At 42.7% G+C, this 25,074-nt stretch overlaps 1 protein-coding gene across 1 annotated transcript in view; it reads left to right on the top strand.

Moving 5' to 3' along the window:
• The window catches only part of LOC132404104 (neurexin-3-like), a 2,171,528-nt gene extending 2,155,947 nt beyond the window's left edge, over positions 1 to 15,581 (top strand). The window contains exon 21 of the mRNA XM_059988144.1: positions 11,859 to 15,581. Coding sequence (XP_059844127.1) covers positions 11,859 to 12,781 — 923 coding nt within the window. The 3' untranslated portion in view covers positions 12,782 to 15,581. The remainder of the gene's footprint in view (positions 1 to 11,858) is intronic.
• The last annotated feature ends 9,493 nt before the right edge of the window (positions 15,582 to 25,074 follow it).

The following is a 25,074-nucleotide window of genomic DNA, read 5'->3' as shown; positions in this document are numbered from 1 at the left end:
AAATCCAAGCAAACAACATCCATTGACTCTCCTCTGTCTGTCTTGCCTGTTATTTCATCAAAGAATTCCAACAGATTGGTCAGGCAAGACGTTCCCTGACAGAAACGATGCTGACTTTGGCCTAATTTATCATGTGCCAAGTACCCCAAAACTTCATCCTTAATAATGGGCTCCAACTTCTTCCCCAACCATTGAAGTCAGGCTAACTGGCCAATAATTTCCTTTCTTCCTTTCTTTCCCAACCCTCTTAAAGAACGGAGCGACATTCACAATTTTCCAGCCTTCCAGAACCATTATAGAATCTAGTGATGCTTGAAACATCATTACAATTGGGTCCACAATCTCTTCAGTACCTCTTTCAGAACCCTGGGGTTTAGTCCATCTGGTCCAGGTGATTTATCTATCTTTAGAACTTTCAGCTTCCCATGCACCTTCTCCCTATTAATAGCAACTACAAACTTCTGCCCCATAACACTGTTGAACTCCTGATATACTGCTGGTCTTCCATAGTGAAAAATGATGCAAAAAAAAAGCTCATCTGCCATTTCTTCATCCTCTATTACTACCTCTCCAGCATTGTTTTCCAGCGGTCCGATACCCACTCTTACCTCTCTTTTACTCTTTATAAATTTGAAAAAACTTTTGCTATCTCATTTTATATTCTTGGCTAGCTTCCTTTCATATTTCATTTTTTCTCCTTATGGCTTTTAGTTGACTTTTGTTGTTTTTTAAAAGCTTCCCAATCCTCTCATATCCCACTAACTTTTTCTATATTGTATGCCCTCTCATTTGTTTTTTTTTGCTGACTTTGACTTCCCTTGTCAGCCACAGTTGCTTCATCCTCCCTTTAGAATACTCTTCATCTTTGGGGTTTATTTATCCTGTACTTTCCAAATTGTCCCCAGAAACTCTATTAATTGTTGTTCTGACATCATCCCTGCTAGTGTCCCCTTCCAATCAACTTTGGACAGCTACTCTCTCATGCCTCTGTAATTTCCTTTACTCCACCATAGTACTGATACATCAGGCTTTATCTTCTCCTTCTCAAACTGCAGAGTGAATTACATCATATTCTGATCACTTTCTCCTAAAGTTTCTTTTACCTTAAGCTCCCTAATCAAATCTGGTTCATTACACAACACCCAATCCAGACTGCTTTCTCCCTGGTGTGCTCAACCATAAGCAGCTCTAAAAAGCCCTTTTCTAGGCCTTCTTCAACCTCTCTTGGGATCCAGCACCAACCTAATTTTCCCAAACTATCTGCGTATTAAAATCTCCCAAGCTTATTGTAACATTGCCCTCTTCCATGCCTTTTTATCTGCCATTGTAATTTGCATCCCAGATCCTGACTACTATTTCGAAGCCTGTATACAACTCCCATCAGAGTTTTTTTTTACCCTCACAGTTCCTTAACTCTACCCACAACAACTCTACATCTTCTGATCCTATGTCCCTTCTTTCTAAGGATTTGATTTCCATTTTTACCAACAGGCCATCCTAACCCTTCTGATTAACTGCCTGCCCTTTCAATACAAGATGTACCCTTGTATGTTAAGCTCCCAATTATGATCTTCTTTCAGTCACATCATCATATCTACTTATCTCTAACTTGGCTACAAAATCATCTACCTTATTCTATATATACATGCATTCAAATATATCACTTTCAGTCTTGTATTCATCACCCTTTTCAATTTTGCCCCATGTTTCAATAGGTTTCGATAGGTACATTTAATGTCAGAGAAATGTATACAACATACATCCTGAAATTCTTTTTCTTCACAAACCTCCATGAAAACAGAGGAGTGCCCCAAAGAATGAATGATAGTTATTTGTTAGAATCTCAAAGCGCCCTTCCAGCTCCCCCTCCCACACACAAGCAGAAGCAAAGCAACGACCACACCCCCCCACCACGAAAAAAGCTTTGGCATCTGCCCCCCTCCACCAGGCACTCAAGCTTGTAGCAAAAGTATCAATAAAGACACAGACTTGCAGTACTCCAAAGACTGGGCGCTCACCGGTAACTCGACATACCGCTGGAAATAAAGGAAAAAGAGGTGCCCCCGTTTCACAGCAAGAGTGGAGACATAACAAACAACTCGCTGATTTATGATGTTTGTTGCGTCGCTTTTTCCAAGCTCTGTGCCAGAGAGTCGGCCCCAGGCTCATGTCTCTGGACACACAGCTCACGGCAGCTAACCCGCATTCCCCCGTGATGCCTCAGTCTTGAATCCAGAGCAGCAAAAATGCGGCACCCTGAAGTTGTCTTCCAGGCCGCGTCCTCGGGATATCAAAAAAACATGCCATTCCCACAAAGATCCAGAGTCACAGTGTAACTCCAGGTCAGGGTCTTCAAAAGAAGTTTGAAAAGGAAAGAAAGAGATATCATAGACAGAAATAGAGCTGTTTCCAAAGATGCAAGCAAAGGAGTCATTGTTTGGCACCATCATCACTTTGTCCTGCCCCATATTACACTTCAACTCATCCCACTGTCTGCAATTTTGCCCTATTGTCTACCTGTCCTTCCTCACAGTCTCACCACAGACTGCATGTACTTGTATACCAACTGACCCATCCTTAGCCCTATCGTTCTACTTCCTATCCCCCTGCCAAGGTAGTTTAAACCCTTCCCCAACAGCTCTAGCAAATCTGCCTGCAAGGATATTGGTCCCTCTCATGTTCAGGTGTAATCTGTCCTTTTTGTACAGGCCATATGTTCCCAAGAAGAGATCCCAGTGATGCAGAATTCTGAAACCCTGCATGCTGTGGCAATTCCTCAGCCGCATAATCATCTGCCAAATCATCCTGTTCTTACCTTCACTGGCATGTGGCATAGGGAGCAATCCAGAGGTGACTACCCTTTTCAGCTTTCAATCTACCTCCCTATATTCTCTCTTCAGGACATCCTCCCATTTGGCCATGACTTCTGGCTGTTTAATCTCCCCTTTTAGAATGCCACAGACCCAATCCGAGACACCTCTGGCCCTGGCATCTGGGAGGCAAAATGTCATCTGGGTGTATTGATAACATCCACAGAATCTCCTGTCTGCTCGCCTATGGAATCCACTATCACTACCGAACTCATCTTCTCCCCTTTGAGCCGCAGAGCCAGCTCAGTACCAAAGACCCACACACTGCTGCTTCTCCCTGTTGTTACGCCCCAAGCAGCATCCAAAACAGTATCCCTTTTATTGATGGGAACAATCACAGGGGTTCTCTGCACTGGCTGCCTATTCCTTTTCCCTCTCCGGACATTCACCCTGCAACTTATGGATGATTACTTCCCTGTAGCTCCTACCAGTCATCTCCTAATCCTCCCATATGAGCCGAAGGTCATTGAGGTGCTGCTCCAGTTCTCTGAACACAGTCTCTAAGGAGCTGCAGCTTGGTATATTTCACACAGATAATAGTTATCCAAGACTGGAGGTCCCACAAAGTCCCCACGTCTGGGTGATGGTAGATGCAGATACATTAGGGGCACTTAAGAAACTCTTAGGTAGGCACATGGATGATAGAAAAGTGGAGTGTTGAGTAGGAAGGTAGATTGATCTTAGAGTAGGTTAAAAGGTCAGCACAACATTGTGGGCTGAAGGGCCTGTACTGTGCAGTAGTGTTCTATGCTCTGTGCACTCAGCAGGTTCAGTGGGGGGGGGGGGGTGGAAGAGAGAGAGAGAGAGAGAGAGAGAGAGAGATCTTTGTCAGTTCTGATGAAGGATATTTGTCTGAAATGTTAAATCTGATTTCTTTTTCTACAGATTTCAAAGTTCAAAGTAAATTTATAATTAAAGTACATACTCTCTGTGGGCACTTTATTAAGAACCTCCTGTACCTAATAAAGTAATCATTGAGTATATGTTTGTGATCTTCTGCTGCCATAGCCCATCCACTTCAAGGATTGAAATGCTCTGCATTCAGAGATCATCTTCTTCACACACTAATGTGACACATAGTTTTTGAGTTACTGCCACCTTCCTATCAACTTGAATCAGTCTGGCTGTCCCCCTCTGTCGGCATCTTTGCCTACAGAACTGCCACTCGCTGGATGTTTTAGTGTTTTTTCACGACATTCTCTGTAAACTCTAGAGACTATTGAACGTGAAAATCCCAGGAGATCAGCAGTTTCTGAGAATCGCAAACCACCCCATTCAGCAACAACAATCATTCCAAAGTCAAAGTGACTTAGATCAAATTTCTTCCCCATTCTGATGTTCAGTCTGAACAACAGCTGAACTTTTTAATCATGTCTGCACACTTTTATGCATTGAGTTGCTGCCACATGATTGGCTGATGAGATATTTACATTAATGAGCAGATGTACAGGTTTCCTAATAAAGTTGCCACTGGGTGTATTTTATTGTTACACCAACTCCCATCAATTCCCTTCAGTAAGAGAATGAGGGGGAATTAGATACAAAATTATGAGTGGTTTTGATGGGCACACCTTTTTCCACTGAGGTTGGGTGAGGTTAGAACTAGAGGTCATAGGACAGGGGTGAAAGGTGAAATACATAAGGGAAAGGCAGGGACTGGGTATTGATAGTGAATGATCAGCCATGATCTCAGAATGGCGATGCAGACTCGAGGGGCCGAATGGTCTACTTCTGCACCTATTGTCTATTGTCTATTGTCTATTGAAACCTGAAGAGAAAGCTCTTCACTCAGAGTGTGTGGAACGAGCTGTCAGGGGAGATGGTGAATGGAAGCTCAATATCAACTCTGAAGAGAAGTCTGGAAAAGTACATGGATGGGACTGGCATGGAGGGCTTTGATCCAGGTGCAGATCAGTGGGACTAAGTTTGGCACAGACTAGATAGGCCGAAGGACCTGCTTCTGCATTGCAGTGCACTATAATTCTATGACTGCATTCTGTAATGAGAGGAGACGTGCTCAAAGGAAGCAATGAACAACGTGGCCCTGGAGAGTGCTGTAGAAGTGAGATTCCTTAGCTGTTAGGTACATGAAGGTGGAGTCAAAGGTAGACAGGGCTGTGAAGAAGGCTTTTGGTACACTGCCCTTCATTAGTCAAAGCATCAAGTAGAGCAGTTGGGATGTTACATACATTGGTGAGGCTAAATTTGGAATATTGTGTTCAGTTTTAGTCACCTGGTTATAGGAAAGATATTATTAAGCTGGATAGAGTGCAAAGGAGATTTAGGTGGATGTTGGAAGGACTCAAGGCACTAAGTTATGAAGAGGGGTTGAGCAGGTTGGGACTTTATTCACTGGAACATAGAAGGATTGAGGGGTGATCTTCTGGAGAGGTAAGTAAGCTCATGAGAGCCACAGATGGGGTGATGGTGCACCGTCTTTTTGGCAGGGTTGGAAAATCAGGAACCAAAGGACATAAGTTTAGGGTGAGGGGGGAGAGATTTACTCAGAACTTGAGGGGCAAAGGGTGAATTGGTTTTGTTTCAGATTTACAGCACCTGCGGGGTTTTTTAAAATATCTTCACCCAAGAAGCATGGGGCTGAAGTACAACTGGAACTTCAGAAGCAACCTTGCCAGGTAGGATTGCTGTCAGCGGAGAGCTCAGAGCCCGACACTGACTTCCTTGAGCCGCATGTTAGTGAACCTACAAGGGAAAATACTATCTTAGATCTAGTCCTGAGCAATGAGACAGGTAAGATTAATGATCTAGTCAGGGATCCTCTTGGAAATAGTGATCATAGTGTGATTGAATTTCTCATTCAGATGGAGGATAAAATAGTTAGATCTAAAATTATATTATGCTTGAACAAGGGAGACTACAACGGGATGAAGGAGGATTTCGACTAATGTGGATTGGGAGCACAGGCTATTTGCTAGGACAGTTGAGGAGCAGTGGAATACTTTCAAAGAGATTTTTCACAGTGCTCAACAAAAGTATATTCCAGTCAAAAGTAAGGACAGTAAGTGTGGGGAGAGCCAGACTTGGATAACTAAGGAAATTAAATATAGTATCAAATTAAAAGCTCATGTGTACAAAATCGCAAAGAGCAGTAGGAGACTGGAGGATTGGGAAAACTTTAAAAAGCAACAGAGAACAACTAAACAAGAAATAAGGAAAGGGAAGATAGAGTGTGAAAGTAAATTAGCACAAAATATAAAAACTGATAGCAAAAGTTTTTATAAATATATAAAGCAGAAGAGCATGGCTAAAGTCAACATAGGTCCCTTGGAAGACGAGAAGGGGAAATTGATAATCGGTGATAAGGAAATGGCTGAGGCATTGAACAACTATTTTATGTCGGTCTTCACAGTGGAGGACACATCGAATATGCCAAAAAAGGATGTTATGGACAAAATGGGAGGAGAGGACCTTGATAAAATCACTGTCACTGAAGAGACAGTGATGAGCAAACTAGAGGGCCTGAAGGTAGATAAGTCCCCTGGTCCTGATGGGATGCATCCCAGGGTGCTGAAGGAATTGGCAGAGGTTATAGTAGTCACGTTAGTAATCATCTATCAAAACTCTCTAGACTCTGGGCAGGTCCCAGCGGATTGGAAGACAGCAAATATCACAACACTTTTTAAAAAATGATGTAGGCAAAAGACGGGCAACTCTCGGCCAGTTAGCTTAACATCTGTAGTTGGGAAAATGCTTGAAGCTGTCATTAAGGAAGAAATAGCAAAACATTTAGAAAGGAGTGGTTCCATTAGACAGACGCAGCATGGATTCAGAAAGGGCAGGTCCTGTTTGACAGACTTACTGGAGTTCTTTGAGGACATAATGAGTGCAGTGGATAGAGGGAACTGGTGGATGTTGTATACTTGGATTTCCAAAAGGCGTTCGATAAGGTGCCACACAAGAGACTTATAAATAAGATACGCCTGCATGGAGTCGGAGGAAGTGTATTGGCACAGATAGTGGATTGGTTAAATGATAGAGTTAACCAGAGAGTTGGTATAAATGGGTGTTTCTCCGGTTGGCAGTCAATGGTGAGTGGGGTGCCATAGGAGTTAGAGCTAGGCCCGAAGCTGTTTCCCATTTACATTGACGATTTGGAAGAGCGGACTGAGTGTAGTGTAACAAAATTTGCTGATGACACTAAACTGAGTGGAAAAGCAAATTGTACAGAGGATGTGGAGAGTCTGCAGAGGGATATAGATAGGTTAAGTGAGTGGGCCCAGGTCTGGCAGATGGAATACAACATTGGTAAATGTGAGATCATCCACTTTGGAAGGGATAATAGAAGAGCAGATTATTATTTAAATGGTGAAAGATTACAGCATGCTGTTGTACAGAGGGACTTGGGAGTGCTTGTTCATGAATCGCAAAAAGTTGGCTTGCAGGTACAACAGGTTTTTAAGAAGGCAAACGGAATGTTGGCCTTCATTGCCGGAGGGATTGAATTCAAGAGCAGGGAGCTCATGGTGCAACGATACAGGTTACTGGTGAGGCTGCACCTGGAGTACTGTGTGCAGTTCTGGCCTCCATACTTGAGAAAGGATGTACTGGCTTTGGAGGCAGTGCAGAAGAGGTTCACCAGGTTGATTCCAGAAATGAAGGAGGAGAGATTGAGTCACCTGGGACTATACTCTCTGGAATTCAGAGAATGAGAGGGGATCTTATAGATCTTATAGGAACATATAAAATTTTGAAAGGGATAGATAAGTTAGAAGTAAGAAAGTTGTTTCCATTGGTAGGTGAGACTAGAACTAAGGGACATTGCCTCAAGATTCAGGGGAAAAGATTTAGGACAGAGATGAGGAGAAAATGTTTTTCCCAGAGAGCAGTGAATCTGAGGAATTCTCTGCCCAGGGAAGCAGTTGAGGCTTCTTCACTAATATATTTAAGATACAGTTAGATAGATCTTTACGTAGTAGGGGAATTAAGGGTTATGGGGAAAAGGCAGGTAGATGGAGCTGAGTTTATGGACAGATCAGCCATGATCTTATTGAATGGCGGAGCAGGCTTGATGGGCCGGATGGCCTACTCCTCTCCTATTTCTAATGTTCTTATCTTCTTATGTACTGTGAGTTCAAGTCCCATTCCCAAAATCTGATCACATACACACCACAACCCCCAGAGTTTTGTCAGGCAAGAAATTAAACTGATCCTCAGTTCTATTCTAAGCAACACACACAAAATGCTGGAGGAACTCAGCAGGCCAGGCAGCGTCTATGGAAAAAAGTACAGTCAACGTTTTGGGCTAAGACCCCTCTGCAGTACTGGAGAGAAAAAAAGATGAGGTGTAGATGTTGGCTGGACGTAAAGGAAGCCACCAATGGGCTTTGAAGAAGGGTGTGGCAGTGTACCAGTTAACACTCTTCCCTCAACTAGCACTTCTAAACAAAAATGATACCTTCATGCTGTTGCTTATGGAAGGTTGCTAGGTGGAAACTGCTTGCTTGACAGTGCACTCAAAATAATGGCTTGGAGGGGTGTGGAAAATGCTGTGTAAATGTAGCTGTTTCTCTTTATCTTTGAACATATCATATAGTTCACAGTGCAGACCCTTCAGCCCATGATCTGGTATTGAACAATTAACCTACTCTTAGATCAATCTAACCGTTACCTCCCACATTGCCCTCCAGCTTTCCACCATCCATGTGCTATCTTGGAAGGTTTCTGGTGGGCACCTAATCCCACCAAGATGCCCCTGAATCTGTGTAGTGAGGTTTTGACCATAAGACGTAGGAGCAGAGTTAGGTCATCCGTGCCTAACTTTTGGGCTGGGCTGGGTGTGAGGTTCCCTTAGGGCGGGAGTTCCCAACCCAGAGTCCACAGAGCTTTCGGTTAATGAAAGGCTCCATGACATAAAGATGATTGGGAACCCCTGCCTTGGGGGTTCTCTGCAGAGAGGAGGAAGTAGGTCCTTGGAGATGGGCAGTGCTTTGAGGTACAGACCCGTGCTTCACCTGTACAGCAGTTCAGGAGGAAAAGCCTTAGTGTCACCAGCAGGAACTGGAGTTATGACTGAAAAATAGTCCAGCTGGGAAAGGAGGTGTGATGCCTTCGAAACTGTAAAGAATGCTCAGCTGGAGAGGACAGTAACAGATATTGTCTGCAACTTTTGCAATTCACGGATTGACTGATTTTAGCTGAGACTGAAACCCAATGCTCTTTGTGGAATTTCCCACCCTCTCCTCCCTCCCCCCGAAAAGACTTGTTGAATGATGCTGTTTAAAACTGGTCCCCTCCTAAGTATGGACCTTCCTCTTTCCAGCTAACCTTTCCCCCTAAACCCTCCCTGTCCCCTAATCCACCCCTACCTCCCTGCTCCAGCTTGCTGTTTTGTTCTTAAACTTTCCCTAAATGCAACTTACTTTAAGCATGCATTATTAACACTTCAAGCAATCAAAGTGACCCATTCTGTGCCGGTTCCTTTAACTCTGTACCGACGTACATCCAGAATGCACGCCATTTTTACACACCCCGAGGGGAATTAAAATCTATGTTTTTTTGTGATGTTATGGGTTTAAAAACAGAAAAGGGTAAATTGTAATAAACCAGAGATAATGTCACCTCATTTCATGAGGCCTGGGTGACAGGTAAATATTTGTGACCCTCTTTATTCTGTCTCTGTGCATCTGGCTGTTCATCTTTTTAAGGTGTGCTGTAGGGGAAAGATTTTACTTTGGTTTATATTTTTCTCAAAACAAGGATTTGTTTCGCCAGTAATATTTTTTATATAAAGCTTCGGGCTTTTTATATTTTCTTTCAAAAATTGCTACTTCTTTTTGATTCTGCTGAACATTTTATTGGGAAAAATATTTGTGCTAATAATTTTCTTCTTTTAAATAAAGTGAATCCCAAACCACTTCAAGCCGTGGCAACACGTAGGGTGGGGTATAGGGTACTTTCTATCATCAGCACTCTATTTTCCCTTCCCCTTTGTTCATCAGTTTAACTTGGTTTGCCATGATGGTTCTCCTGGAGGTTGCCTTAAAGAGCCCAAGAGGTGGTGGGGGAGTTGGAACAGCCTCTCTCATCCCCTCCTCTCCTCTCCTGACTGGCTCACCATTCCCCCCCCCCCCAACTCTACATCCACCCAATATCACAGAATGCCTGGTAGTAGGGTATGGCAGCTGGCCCATACTCCGTTGCACCACTGGTTCTGTTCTTATGACACTTGGGCCTGCAATACATTTCCCAATGTGCCCGTGACCGCGGATTTCCCGTGGCTTTCCTCCAAGTGCTCCAGTTCCCACTCACAGTCCGAAAACATACAGGTTGCTAGGTTAATTGGTCATTGTAAATTGTCCCGTGATTAGGCTCCAATTAAATTGGTGGGGGAGGGGGCAGTTGCTGGGCAGCTTGGCCCAACGGACCAGAAGGGCCTATTCTGCACTGTACCTCAATAAGATGAAAATTTTAAATATAACATTTGACTCCCTGCAGGACACAAACCAAATCCTGTCTTTGTTATAATGGGCAGAACCAGAATTTAAAAAGCTTTCTTTGTGCATCTCAGGGGAGTGATGCAGTTGGCACCACCCCCTGTTCCATTTCATCAAATGATAAAAAGAAGCCTCCTTTGGCTAATGCTTACCAAAACACAGTATGTATATTTGGAAATACAGCATTAATTTCACACAGTTTGAAGTGGTTTGGAGCGGTTGGAAAAGATGATTTATTTAGATTTTTTTCGGGAAAAGCTGTTTAAAGTTTAAAACAAACTATATATTGATATATTTATATATGGACTGCATGGTGAAGAAGTTGCAGCTTAGGGTTTGTAAAATGTCAGTGTTAGAGTTATGTTTTTTTTCTTTTCCATAGATGGGCATGTATATGCTCATATATTTGTATATCCCCCATCCCTTCCTTACAGCTAAAAGCGCTAACGCAGCCAGATCGCTCGGTCCCACCCTGACATGGACATGGCAACTTTTATACACATTCACTCCCATCATCTTCATCTCCCCCATACTGCACTCATAGGGCAGAACCCGGAAATGTTAAACCTCATCTCCCCCTCCCTCTCCCCTACCCACCATCTTCCTCTCCTCCACCACCTCCCCCTTTCAGGCAGTGTTCAAAATTGTAGAGTACCAGTCAACTAATTGTTCAATGGAAAAAAAAACAAAGAGAGATAAAAGAAAAGATTTAATTTTAAACAATGCTATCTCAACATAAAAGATTTAAAAATAAAGAAAGTGCTAGATTTGTAGATATTTAACAGCAAAACAGACAGAAAAGAAATTGAACTGACACAATGTGCAGTCTTTTTTTTTGTAGTTCCTGATCTATTTTAAACAACAAGCAACAAAAAAAAAAGCAGAGTCGCCTATTGGTGCAGAATTATTTTCATGTTGTGTGGTGTGAATGTAAATGTGTTGTTGCCTTCCCCTTTGTAATCATATTGTCAGCGAGTTTTATTTTTTGCTAATGACAAAAAAATTGAGAATAATATAGCAAACGTGTCCAAGAGTATCTTACACAACTTTCTTTTTATAAATTTTTTCTTCATGCCAAAATCATGCGGGCAATTTATTGATGTAAGTTGACAAAAACTTATTTGGTATCTATTCTTATCTATATGTATATATTGGATATATATGTCTGCATCATATATCTATACATATAAACTTTCTTGGATGTGTTTTAGGCTGTAATGCTTATTAATTAATTTACGAAACACTATTATCATTTCGTTTTTTTTTTGGTTTTTTAAACGCGAACGTTTATTGATCTTTTTAACGTGCCAGATTTTTATTTGAGTTGTGCTGCGGCTGTTGTATTGCAAGGGGACCGGCTTTTCTTTTCAGCTCGGTGGCTGTTGCATCTCCACGTGTGTTGTGATTTTCTCTCTCTTTTCTTTTGAGTCGGGTTAAGTTTTTGAGCGGGGTGTGTGCGTGCAGTTGTTTGTGTGCACCTGGGTGCCCAGGCCGAATACCTTGCTAACAGCCTCTCTTTCTCCTTCCGTCCTAGGAGGTGAATTAGTTTTCCCAGTAGTGACAGAAGAACCTTTAGACACCCCTCCTCTTGGCACCCGTGCCCCTGTCATCACCCTCCTCCCTACCTTCCGCCCCCTTCTCACCATTATTGAAAGCACCAAAGATTCCCTGTCCATGATCCCTGAGGTTGGGTTGCCTTGCTTGCTGGACCAGGACACCGATGATTGTGATGCTGGCTTGGTGATATCGGGTTATGGCTCAGGGGAGGCGCTTGACTCTGACCTACCCCCTACTGATGATGAAGATTTTCACACCACCTTGTCCTTGGTAACAGATAAGACCTTGTCCACATCGGCCTTCGAAGGTGGCTACAAAGCGCACGCACCCAAGTGGGAATACAAGGACTTTAGAGCAAACAAACCGCCTGAATCTGGTAGGACAGCCACCACTGACTCTCCCCCTGAGCTGACCAGCTCTTCGGTCTCCACACCGCCCAGGAAGCTGCCCAAGTTGCCCGCGGGCAAGCTGAATACTCGTGAGCAGAAACCCCAGCCTGGCCTAGTGTTGTTTCCTTTACCCACCGGTTATGAAGTAGACAACACCAAGTTGAAGAGCCCCTTAGTCACCTCACCCATGTTCCGTAATGTGCCCACAGCAAACCCCACCGAGCCGGGAGTACGAAGGGGCCCCGGGGCGTCGGAAGTGGTGCGTGAGTCCAGCAGCACTACGGGGATGGTCGTGGGAATAGTGGCCGCAGCGGCTCTGTGCATCCTCATCCTGCTCTACGCCATGTACAAGTACCGCAACCGGGACGAAGGCTCGTACCAGGTGGACGAGACGCGGAACTACATCAGCAACTCTGCACAGACCAACGGCACCGTGGTCAAGGAGAAGCCACAGGGTGCCAAAGGCGGCAGTAAGAAGCACAGAAACAAGGACAAAGAGTACTACGTGTAGCGAGCGGGGTGGACAAGCTATCCCGAGTGGAAAAAAAAGCGAACCAGAACAGAGGAGACACAAATAACAGAGAGAGAGTGAGAGAGAGAGAGATGTAACACGGAGTGGTGCAATCCTGCAACTCGACATAGATTTTAAACACACACAAAAAAATAACTCTTTTGGGGAACATTTTGGGAAAAAAAGACAATCTCCAAACAGCCTGATGGCTGAGAGATATGTGATACGTACTGTGATATAATTATAACAGAGTGAAGCTGTTAAGTGCATTAGATAACGCGCGCGTACACAAACACACACACAAACACACATACGCACACACACACACACTCACACACATACACACACCCATACACGGCCACCATAGTGTCCAGAAGCTTTGGATATTGTGGTCCAAGGGATTTCAATCTCTACAAGACTCCACAGCTTTTTGTCGGTTTTGTACCCTGGATGCGACTGTTAAGACTTTGTGACATTTCGCATTTTTCTGGAGGTTATCTCATTTGTTGTGAAGGCTGTGCACTTGATTTTCTTTAAACCATCTTTTTTCTCTTTGCCGTGTGGAGCATGTGATTGCGACATAATGTACAGACCAAGTCAGTGTCCCGCTGAGCGTGGACCACGGGAGAGACGGAGAGCTGAGGGAGGAGGGGGAGGTGGGGCGGCTGGTCGCGTGTGTGGGTGTGTGTGTGGGCGTGTGTGTGGGTGTGTGTGTGGGTGTGTGTGTGGGTGTGTGTGTGAGCGTGTGTGTGACCGTGTGTGTGAGCGTGCATGAATGCGGTGCGCGATGTGTGTGTGGGTGGTGCGGTCAGCTTCTCTCTCTCTCGCTCCTCCACCTCCTCCTCCTCTCCCCTCCCCTCAGAGAACGGGACTTTGCCGTTTACCTTTGTACTGTTTCTACATCTCGGATCGTGGTGTCCACCTTATGATTTGCTGTCCGCAATAAAAAAAATTGTATTAAGTATATGAACATTTAAACGAAAATAACATAAAGACGAACAAAGCTAAAGTGGAAACACCCACAGATCGGACAGGTCTTGAACTGAGGTGACCACCTTCTCGTTTATGAGCTGTTTATTGTACAACATATTACTCATAGAGTGTGGTAGGTAGTTATACAGCTGGCAAAATCCATGGCTGTGGTTCTGAGTTTCAGTAACTAACTGTGGTGCATGCACATTTAAAAAAAATAAAATTAACCACATCATATACAATATGGTGTTCAATTTTGATGGGAACCAATTAATGGTAATTCATTGGCCAAACATTCCGTTAGAGGTATGATTTTATTTATTTTATTAGATGTGTTTTGTTCCTCTCTCTTGTTCACTGTTAAATCCCCCTTCTTCCACTCTGCCTGTTCCCCTTTCCTTCTCTCACTCATAGTCCAACTTTAGTTTGTTCTAAATGTTATTGGGCAGGTGGGGGAAATGGGACAGTGAGGCAAACAACGTTTGTCCTTCAAGCTTCCCACACATGTACATTAACAAAATGCGGATGGTGTGAATTTCCAAATATCAAACTGTGTCAAGAGAGAAGAAACAAGTTGTTTACATAATATGATGGTATTATTATAAAGCTCGTGTGCTTAGCACTGGTGTACCTTGCTTTGTTCATTCTCTTTCTATTGGTATATTGTACATTGCCAGACTCTCTGCTAGTCTCTAACATTGCCTAGCATCTGTAGATAGCAACCCCAGAACAACCATATACACACACATGTTTCTATTTGCAAAGCAAACACATGTAATATCATTTAGGTTTAAAGAGTTAGTTTTTTTTCTCTTGGTGTCTGTTTCTACAAGGTTACACACACGTTGAAATTGGAAAACAAGTTATGCTTAATCATGTGAGCTTTCATTGCTATACATTGATTTTTTTATATTTTCATAAATTCAGTCGCCTCTTTACTCTGTACACCTGCCCATTAATGCAAATATCTATTCAGCAATCGTGTGGCACCAACTCAATGGATAAAAGCAGGCTGACATGGTCAAGAGGTCCAGTTGTTTTTCGGACTAAGTATCAGAATGGGGAAGAAAATGCGATCTAAATGACTTTGACCATGGAATGGTTATTGGTGCCAGACAGGGAGGTTTGAGTATCTCAGAAGCTGTTGATTTCCTGGGATTTTCACGCACAACAGTCTTTGGAGTTTACAGAGAATGGTGCAAAAAAACAAAATGAAACAGTGGGCAGCAGTTCTACGGGTGAAATGCCTAGTTAATAAGAGAGGTTGGAGGAGAATGGACAGACTGGTTCAAGTTGACCAGGAAGGCGACAGTAACTGAAACAACTACACATTACCACAGTGGTGTGCAGAAGAGCACACAATACACAAAACATCAAACCTTGAAGTGGATGGGCTACAGCAGCAAAAGACCACACTGGGTTCCATGCCTGTACCTAATAAAGTGGCCACTGAGTGCATATATAACGTAACTGTTGCTTGATTAAAACTAAGATGGGCAAATGCTGCAGGCTTCAAGTCACAACAATTGACAGCTCAGTGGAAATAACTGGAACACAGGAAGTTTGCTCTCTCACTGTCTGCTCTTAAGGGTTATCCTGTGGATTCACTTAATGCTCATTTTTTTAAACTGTGAACTATAAAGACGTGGAAACACTGTGCAGACTGTATCTTGGCTTTATATCATGTTTTATAATTTTGTTCAGCATTAATCTGAAGGTTTGATTGGGTTCTTTTAAGTTGATGCAGTGTTAATTCATCCATCCCTCCATTTTCAATTTTTTGTTGCATTTCAGTTCTATTAAAGATGTGCTTGGCAATAAAACGTTCTTCCCAAAGTTGATGAATATTGATCTACCTTTACATTTGGTGTCATAAGCAATTTTTCAACATTCAGTACATCCTCTGGATAAACATTCCCAATCAAGCATTCTCCTTCTTATTTGAACTGCAGAGGCTATTTTACCTACCTGCATTCTTTCCAACCTTTTTGACAAGATCGCAATACACTAGTATCATTTACTAGGGGGATGGGACTGACTGGACAGGAGGGTTCAGGGAGTTGATAATGATACTGCCCTAGTAGGCCAACCTGCCAGAATTGGCTATAATGGAGTCCTCTGGAAGTAAAGGTCACCCTTCTCTGAAACTGGCAGCAGAGGTAACAGAAATATAGGCAACACACACAAAATCCTGCAGCACACACAAAATGCTGGTGGAACACAGTAGGCCAGGCAGCATCTATAAGGAGAAGCACTGTCAACGTTTTGGGCTGAGAACCTTCGTCAGGATTCAAAATCCTGCAGGTCAGGCAGCATCTATGGAGGGAAATAAAAAGTTAACATTTTGAGCTGAGACCCTTCACCTGGACTGGAAAGGAAGGGGGCAAAAGCCAGAATAAGAAAGTGGGAGGAGGGGAAGAAGCACAAGATGGCAGGTGATAGGTGAGGCCAGGTAAGGAAGATGTTGTGTGAGATTGAATTGTGTTGGCCAATGGTGGCAACAACATTTGTGCGGGTCTATATTTATTTCTGTGTTCTGCACCTGCAGACGTTATACAGAGTGTAACTATGGGCAAACATACAATTCACATTAGAACATTAACATAAGCACAAGAGATTTTGCAGATCCTTGGTAACACACACAAAATGCTGGAGGAACTCAGCAGCTCTGGCAGTATCTATGGAGAGGAATTACATGGTCCATGGAAAAAAGAGGAGGAGGAGAGGAACGAGAGGGGAGTGATGGGCAGGTGAGGAGAAGAGAACGTAGGACAGATCAGCACTGGATTTGGCCTTCCACTTCCCTCACATTCATGTGCCTGTCTGAACATCTCTTAATAATGCTTGAGGTCTGGTGAACAATGTTGTATAAATTCTCCTTGCTTTTATATTTTAGTCATCTTGAAATGAATGATAAATTTGCATTTGTCTTCCTTACCACTGACTCAACCTGCAAGTTAACTTTTAAGGAACCCTGTACTAGGACTCCCAAATCCTTTTCCATATTTGATTTTTGAACTTTCTCCCTGTTTAGAAAATAGTCCACGTCTTTATTCTACGGCCAAAACTTCCCTACATTCCGTCTGCACACTGCCCATTCTCCCAATCTGTCAAAGTCCTTCCACAGACTCCATGTTCCTCAACACTACCTGCTCCTCCGCCTATCTTCATATTGTCCACAAAACTGACCACAAAGCCATCAATTCCATCATCCAAATCATTGCCATATAATGTGAAAAGAAGCAGTCCCAACATCAACCCCCGTGGAGCACCACTAGGTCCCTGGCAGCCAACCATGAAAAATCCCTTTATTCCCATTTTTTGTCTCCTGCCAGTTTGACAAAATTCTATCCGTGCCAGTATCTTTACTGTAATATCATGGGTTCTCACCATGAGCAGCCCCGTGTGTGGCACTTTGTCATGGCCTTTCAAAAGTCCAGATAAACATCCATTGACTCTCCTTTGTCTATCCTGCATGTTATTTGCTCAAAGAATTCCATAATATTTGTCAGGCAAGATTTTCCTTTAAGAATACTGTGCTGACTTTGGCTTATTTTATAATGTGCCTTCATGTACCACAAAATCTCATCCTTGATAATAATTAATAACTCCAACATCTTCCCAACCAGTAAAGTCAGGCTGATTAGATTATAATTTCCTTTCTCCTGTCTCCTGCCCTTCTTAAAGAGTGCAGTGATGTTATCCATTTTCCAGTCCTCTGTAACTTTGGCACCTTCTGGAATCACTAGATCCTGGAGTGGTTCTGGAAGGTGCCATAGCGGCTCAGAGGTCATTGTGCCTCTGTGACAGCTCAGGGCTGTTCTGGAGTTCAGAGTTCAATTCCGGCACCACTCTGTATGCCCCACATATGGAACGTGTGGGTTTTCCTTACATAGTCCAAAAATGTACCGGGTAGGTTAATTGGTCATTGCAAATTGTCCTGTCATTAGGTTGGTGTATATCGGGGTTAACTAGGGTGGCGTGGTTCAAAGGGCCTGAAAGGCCTATCCCCTCCCTATCTCACTAAATCAATATAAATAAATAAAAATAAATAAAATATTTACGTCTCACTAAATAAATATAAATAAATAATTATGCTTCCCCAATCTCTTCAGCTACCTCTTTCAGAGCCATGGGGTATAATACTAATTAAGCTCGTGCATCGTTTCTTTGTCCCCCATTACTATCTCTCCAACATCCCAGTGATTTTTGCTGTATTACATGTTCTCTCGTTTGTGTTTATGCTCTCTTTGATTCCCCCTTGTCAGCCACAGTTGCATTATCCTCACTTTAAAATACTTCTTCATCTTTGGGATGTATCTATCCAGTCCCTTCTGAATTGCTCCCAGAACCCCCACCCACTGCTGTTTAGCTGTCATCCCTGCTACTGTCCCCACCCAATCAATTTTGTCAACACTTCTCTCATTCTTCTGTAATTCTCTTTTAACCACTGCAATACTGACGTATTTGACTTTATCTTCTCCCTCACAAAGGGTGAATTCTATCATATTATGATCACTATTTCCTCGGGGCTCCTTTACCACAAGCTTCCTAATCAATTTATTGAGCACACTCAATAAATCCATAATGGAATAATAATCATAATAAAATCAATGAAGGACCACACAAATTCAGCATTCAACCAGCGTGCAAAAGACAACAAATTGTGCAAATATATTTTAAAAAATCAACAATAAATATTGAGAAATGAGATGAAGAGTCCTTGCAACTGAGTTCATAGGCTATGGGAACATTTCAAAGATGGGGCAAGTGAGGTTGAATGAAATTATCCCCCTTTTGAAAGAGCTTGATGGTTGAGGGATAATAACTGTCCCTGAACCTGGCTGAATAAGTCTTGAGGCAGCTTTACCTTCTCCCTGATGGCAAGACAAGATGATCTGGGTGGTGTGGGTCCCCGATGATGGATGCTGCATTCTTACAACACTTCATGTAGATATGGAGGGCTTTACCTGTGATGGACTGGGCAGTACCAACTAATTTTAGTAGGATTTTCCTACAAAATGTTACACAACACCCAATCCAAAATTTCCTTTCCCCTGGTAGGAGAAGCTGCTCTAAAAAAGCCATCTCGTAGGCGTTCTACAAATTCCCTCTCTTGGGATCCAGCACCAGCTTGATTTCCCCAGTCTACCTGCATATTGAAATTCCCCATGACTGTTGTAACATTTCCCTTTTGACATGCCTTTTCCAACTTCTGTAATTTATATCCCTCATCCTGGCTACTTTTTAGAGACCTGGATATGATTCCCATCAGGGTCTGTTCATCCTTGCTGTTTCTTAACTCCACCCACAAGGATTCTGCATCTTCTGATCCTATGTCACCTCTTTCTAAGAATTTGATTTCATTTCTTACCAACAAGGTCCTCCATTGCCTCTGCCTACCTGCCTGTCCTTTTAATACAATGTGCATCCTTGGAGGTTAAGCTTCCAATTGTGATCTTCTTTCAGCCATGACCCAGTGATGCCCACAATGTCATACTTGCCGATCACTAACTGTGCTAAAAGATCATTTACTTTATTCCATATACTACATGCATTCAAATATAACACTGTTCAGTCCTGTATTCATCACCCTTTTCAATTTTCCCCCATGTTACTCTTCAACTCATCCCACCGGCTGCAATTTTTCCCTTCCACCTGCCTGTCCTTGCTCATAGTCTGGCCTCCCACTGCATCTACTTACATACAAACTGCCCCATCCTCATCCCTATCAGTCCAGTTCCCATCTGCCTGCCAAGTTATAAACAACAAAAGTTTGTCCAATCTCTCATTATAGCACGTGAAATTTAATCCAGAGAGCATCCTAGTAAACCTCTTCTGCACCCTGTCCAAAGCCTTGACTTCCTTCCTATAATGGAGCAGCCAGAACTGTATGCAGTACTCCAGAAGCAGCCTAACTAGAGTTTTATAAAGGTGCAACATTAACTTCCTGACTTTTGAACTCAATTCTGAGGAAGAGTTAGTCTTAAGAACTTCTTCTGCCCTTCAGTAAGGTCATAGATGATTGGATGTTGGCTTCAGTTCAGTTTTCTGCCTTTATCCCATAATATATCATTGTCTCAATATCCAAATTTCATTTTGGGGCAACAGATGAGGTGTTACAACATTTAATGAAAAGCAAATGCTAGCATAAAATGTCTATTAAGACAGCAAGCTAAAGTGAACCATTTGATTCAGCTTGGACCATTTGGTACAGACAGTGCAAGGTGGACTCTTGCTGCCCCTCCCATTGACCTCACCTTCCCACAGCCAATCAGGAAGTAAAATAGGAACTTTGTTATTTGATTGGTTGGTTCTCAATTGCCATTATTCCACTTCAACTGACATTTCTAAGCAATAAATAAGGGTGTTCTAAAAAGGGACAGAGAAATTTAAAACTAGAAGGCATAATTTTAAGGTGAGAGAAGAAGAAAAAAATTAAAAGGGTCCTCAGGGACAAATTTATCAACAGGGGATGGTGGGTATATAAAATGAGCTACCAGAGGAAGTGGTCAAGGCAGGTACAATTACAAAATTTAAAAGACTTTTGGGTATGTACTGCACATGGATAGGAAAGATCTGGAGTAAATGGGATGAATGCAGGAAAATGGGATTAGCTTAGGTCAGCAACATGGTTGGTAGGGATGAGCTGGCTGAAGGGCCTGTTTCAGTGGTGTGCGACCCTAAAGAGGTTACTTCCCTCAGGGCCAGGAACGTCCAGGATACTTCCAAACCATGGAAGTATTCATAGGTTGGTTCATTGTCCCTTCCAAAAGCTGATAGCAGAGGGGAAGAAGTTGTTCCTAAGACATTGAGTGTGTGTCTTGAGCTCCTGTACCCACTTCCTGAGAGCAGCAATGAGTAGAGGGAATGTTCTGGGTAGTAGTGGTCCTTAGTGAAGGATACCACCTTTTTGAGGCAATGCCTTTTGAAGTTGCACTCTGATTGGCCCAAAGCTACTTCTTACCACAGGTACAGCAGGAGGCCATTCCATTCCTCAGCCTGTTAAGATGAAGGCTGAGGAGCCCTGATGAAGGGTCTTGGCCCAAAGCATCAACTCTTTATTCATTTCCATAGATGCTGCCTGACCTGCTGAGTTCCTCCAGCATCTTGTGTGTGCTACTCTGGATATCCAGCACTGCAGAATCCCTCTTTTCTTTAAAGTGAAGGCTGATCCATATTTTAGTAGACCCCATCTGCTAAGTGTGGTTCTGCTTGCCCACAAACACCTCACCTTACAAATACCTCTCAGCACAAAACTGAATGGCAGGAATACCAATCAATATGATGAAAAGGACTTGATCAAGATTAGTGACCCACTGACTACAGTATCTCCAAAGACTTTTCATTTTATTTTGATTTCCAGCATCTGTGGAATTTTGCTTTTGAAAATGCTATTATTGGCTTTCTATTACCTCCCCAATCTACCAAAACTTCCTGGTCCCACTCCCGCACCAGTGTGTCTGTCCTCTGCTTTCTCCACTGACACAGGAAGACCAAACACAAACTAGAAGAACAAACATCTTGTGTTCTGCTTCAGCAAGCAAGCAGAATTGAAGGATATTTCTTTAGAATTGAGATAAGGGGGAATTTCTTTAGCAGAAGGTGAGGAATCTGTGGAATTTATTGCCACAGATGGCTGTGGAAGCCATGTATCTTTGGGTACATTTAAAACAGAAGTTCATAGGTTCTTGATTAGTAAGGTTGTCAAAGGTTATGGGGAGAAGGCAGGAGAATGAGGTTGGGAGGAATAAAAACTATCCATGCTGCTGTGGTGGAGCACCAAATGGTCTAATTCAGGTCCCATGTTTTACAGTCTTATGGTCTACAGCCCAATGGTAGGAACATCAAATTTTCCAGTTTCATGTGACCCACACCTCCGGTGTCCTAAATACAAGATGCTGGAAATCTAGAGTAACACACACAAAATGCTAGAGGAACTCAGCACATCAGGCAGCATCTATGGAATGGAATAGAGATTTGAAGTTTTAGGCCAAGACCCTTTAACAGGATCCTCCTGTGTTCTTTATCCAATCCCATCAGCCTGCCAGGGATCTTTCCTTCTTTGTTCATCTTTTCCAACCCTCTTCCATCCTTACTGCCTTGCTTCATCACACTTCCCCACACGGTTCCGTCCATCTACCCACCTACTGGGTCTTTCTGTTGGTTCACCTTCACCACCTCCTTGTCAATATGGCTCCCTTCCACCTATCGCCTACCAGCCTCTATCTTAAGATTTCACCTCCACCCCACCCCTCACCACCAAACTGGCTTCTTCTGCACTTCAGTTGGTTTTACTTCCCAGCCACTGCCTTGCTCCACCTCTCACTCCATATATCTTTCTTCTCTCTTCACGCTCAGCCCCAATGCAGGATCTCAACCTGAAAAGTTCACTGCCTCCACAGATCCCACGTGATCTGCTGAGTCCTTCCAGCAGTTTCTTTTTTTTCTGACTCTGGATTCTTGCATCTGTGGTCTCCATTCTCACACATTCTCACATTCTCCACTCCTTCCCGAGGAAGCCAATTCTAGATTTCCACAACTTTCTCTGTGTTAACATATGCTCTGATACCACAGGTTCCAACATTGTTCTGTTTCATTATTCTGCAGATTCATATTTAGCTTCCATATTTATTTATCATATTCTTTAATTTATTTATACATATTAATGTACATTTCGCATATGGAGTGAAATGTGTTGTTTGCATTTTATAACCAGCCCACTCAAAGATGTACACTATATCAAGGTATGTGCACTATATACAGCTTTGAGATTTGTCTCCTTACCAGCAGCTACAAAACAAAGAAACCAAATTGAACTGATTAAGAAAAAGATTGTCAAACACCCAATGTGCAGAAAAAAAACAAATCGTGCAATCAGTATAAGTAACAAGTAGCTTTCAGATTTGAGGTTTATGAAAATGACTCCACAACCACGGAGCCAGTCAAAGCCGAGCCAGAAACTGCTGGTGGAAGCCCAGAAGACTCACTGCACATTCCATCGCCAACAGAGCATGCCCAACACTCCCCTTCAGAGAAGCACAAGAAGCAACAACAACCACACAACAGCAAAACAAGCCCCTTTCCCATCCCTCCAAACCTCCCACGCACCTTCCTCCTTATACGAACACAGACAAGCCTCCAACCCCAGGACAGGCTGCCTCCGGGCCTCCTGTCGTGGCGTCAGAATTTCAGACTCACAGACATCGGGCTTCCAACTTGGGACTCACCAATCAGGGGTTTGGCCTTTGGGCCTTGACTGCTGGGATTGATTGAAATTTCAACCCCGATGACTTGAGAAATAAAATCTCTTATTTTTATATTACAGAAGTTTATTGAAATCATTACAATATTAGTTATACATTTGAGAGGACTTCAAAAAACACATGGTACACAGTTTCAAATTTAAATATGGTTATCACTATCCACAACACACTCAATCCCCTGAGGTGCCCGCTGGTCCTGGAAACGCCTGACTACACCCATGGACATCGCATGCTCCGTCGTGATGGACACCCAGGCACCGACGTAACCCCAGAAGGACAGACATTTGGCTTGGGCTCAACTGTCCACCACCTGGACATGTGACTGCCACCTCAACCAGATTCTGTAGAAACCTGGCCCAATCCCTCCACACTGGGAAACCACAGAACAGGAGCCCAGACAGAAATACACCCAGAACGTGAGGAGCAGTCCTTTTGGGTATTCAAAAAGAGGCTGGAACCTTTTGTACTCAATCTACATGTGGAGGACTGTCTCCTCCCAATATTTTTTCTTTATCCTCAATATCAAATGTTGGACGGTACGGTAGCACAGCAGTTAATGTAATTGGAGTTAAATTCCTGATCCTGTCTGTGAGGAATTTGTATGTTCTCTCCATGACTGGTACTCACATTCCAAGGAGGTACAGGTTAGAATCAGTAAACTGTGGCGATGGAAACGTGACAACACTTGTGGGCTGCCCCTTCCCCATTCCTGAACTGTGTTGGTCATCGACACAAATTCAACATTTCATTCTGTGTTTCGATGTACATGTGCCAAAATAAAGCTAATCATAAAAATCTTAGTCTAACCTGAGATCTTATATCTTAAATCCTTGAATATTTTGGTGTCAAAGATAACTGGAGGATTTGACATTGTAGATTAAAGAACAATCGAGACAATGCTTTACAAATCCAAAATACCTACCAGCCAGAAGAATAAGAGCAACAAAATCATGGAGAACACCACCATCCGGAATCTTTTCCAAGCCACACACTTGGTAGTATATTGTTGCTCCTTCACTATCTCTGGGTCAAAGTCATGGAACTCCCTCTCTAACACTATTGTGGGTAAACACCTACCTCAAGAGCTGCAACAGTCTAAAACCACAGCCTATTGAAGGATAATAGTAATAATAATAATGTACCTTATTGATCCTGTGGAAAATTATTTTGCTACAGCAGCAACATTTCAGAACACACTTAGCAATAATAATAAATAATTATTATTAATAATTAATAAAGTAATAATTAATTTAAAAGTAATAATTAATAAAAATAACTAATAAAGTACAGAATAATAATAAACAATGACAAATTACCAATGTGCAATACCATGCAATAATAATGTATGAAATAAAAAAACAGAGACTATTGTACTATGAGGCAAACACGAGGAGATCTGCAGATGCTGGAAATTCAAACAACACACACAAAATGCTGGTGGAACGCAGCAGGTCAGGCAGCATCTATAGGGAGAAGCGCTGTCGACATATCGGGCCGAGACCCTTCGTCAGGACTTTCCTTTCAGATAGTCCTGATGAAGGGTCACGTCAACAGCGCGTCTCGACCTATACTCTCAGCAACCCCTGAGTGACGAAGTTCCCCTCAGGTTCCCGTTAGACATTTCACTTTTCACCCTTAACCCACGACCTATTCTTCAAGTCTCACCCATCCTTGGTGGAACAAGCCTGATGACATTTAACCTATCTGTACCCCTCATTATTTTGTATATGTCTATCAAATCTCCCCTCATTCTTCTATGCTCCAGGAAATAAACTCCTAACCTTTTCAACCTTTCCCTGTAACTCAGGTCTTCAAGACCAGGCAACATCCTTGTAAATTTTCTCTGCACACTTTCACTTTTAATGAATAAAAAAATGTTCAAAGACAAAGTTTATTATCAAAGTACATATAGGTTACCATATATTACCTTGACATTCATTTTCTTACAGGCATTTACAAGCAAAATAAAGAAATACAATAGAATCTATGAAAAAACATCCATAAACTAAGACTGTCAAAGAACAAATGTTCAAAAGAAGACAAACTGTGCCAAAA

This window comes from Hypanus sabinus, chromosome 2 (genome assembly GCF_030144855.1).
Source record: "Hypanus sabinus isolate sHypSab1 chromosome 2, sHypSab1.hap1, whole genome shotgun sequence".
In the NCBI taxonomy this organism is placed as follows: domain Eukaryota; kingdom Metazoa; phylum Chordata; class Chondrichthyes; order Myliobatiformes; family Dasyatidae; genus Hypanus; species Hypanus sabinus.
This window is presented reverse-complemented; position numbering and strand designations above follow the sequence as displayed.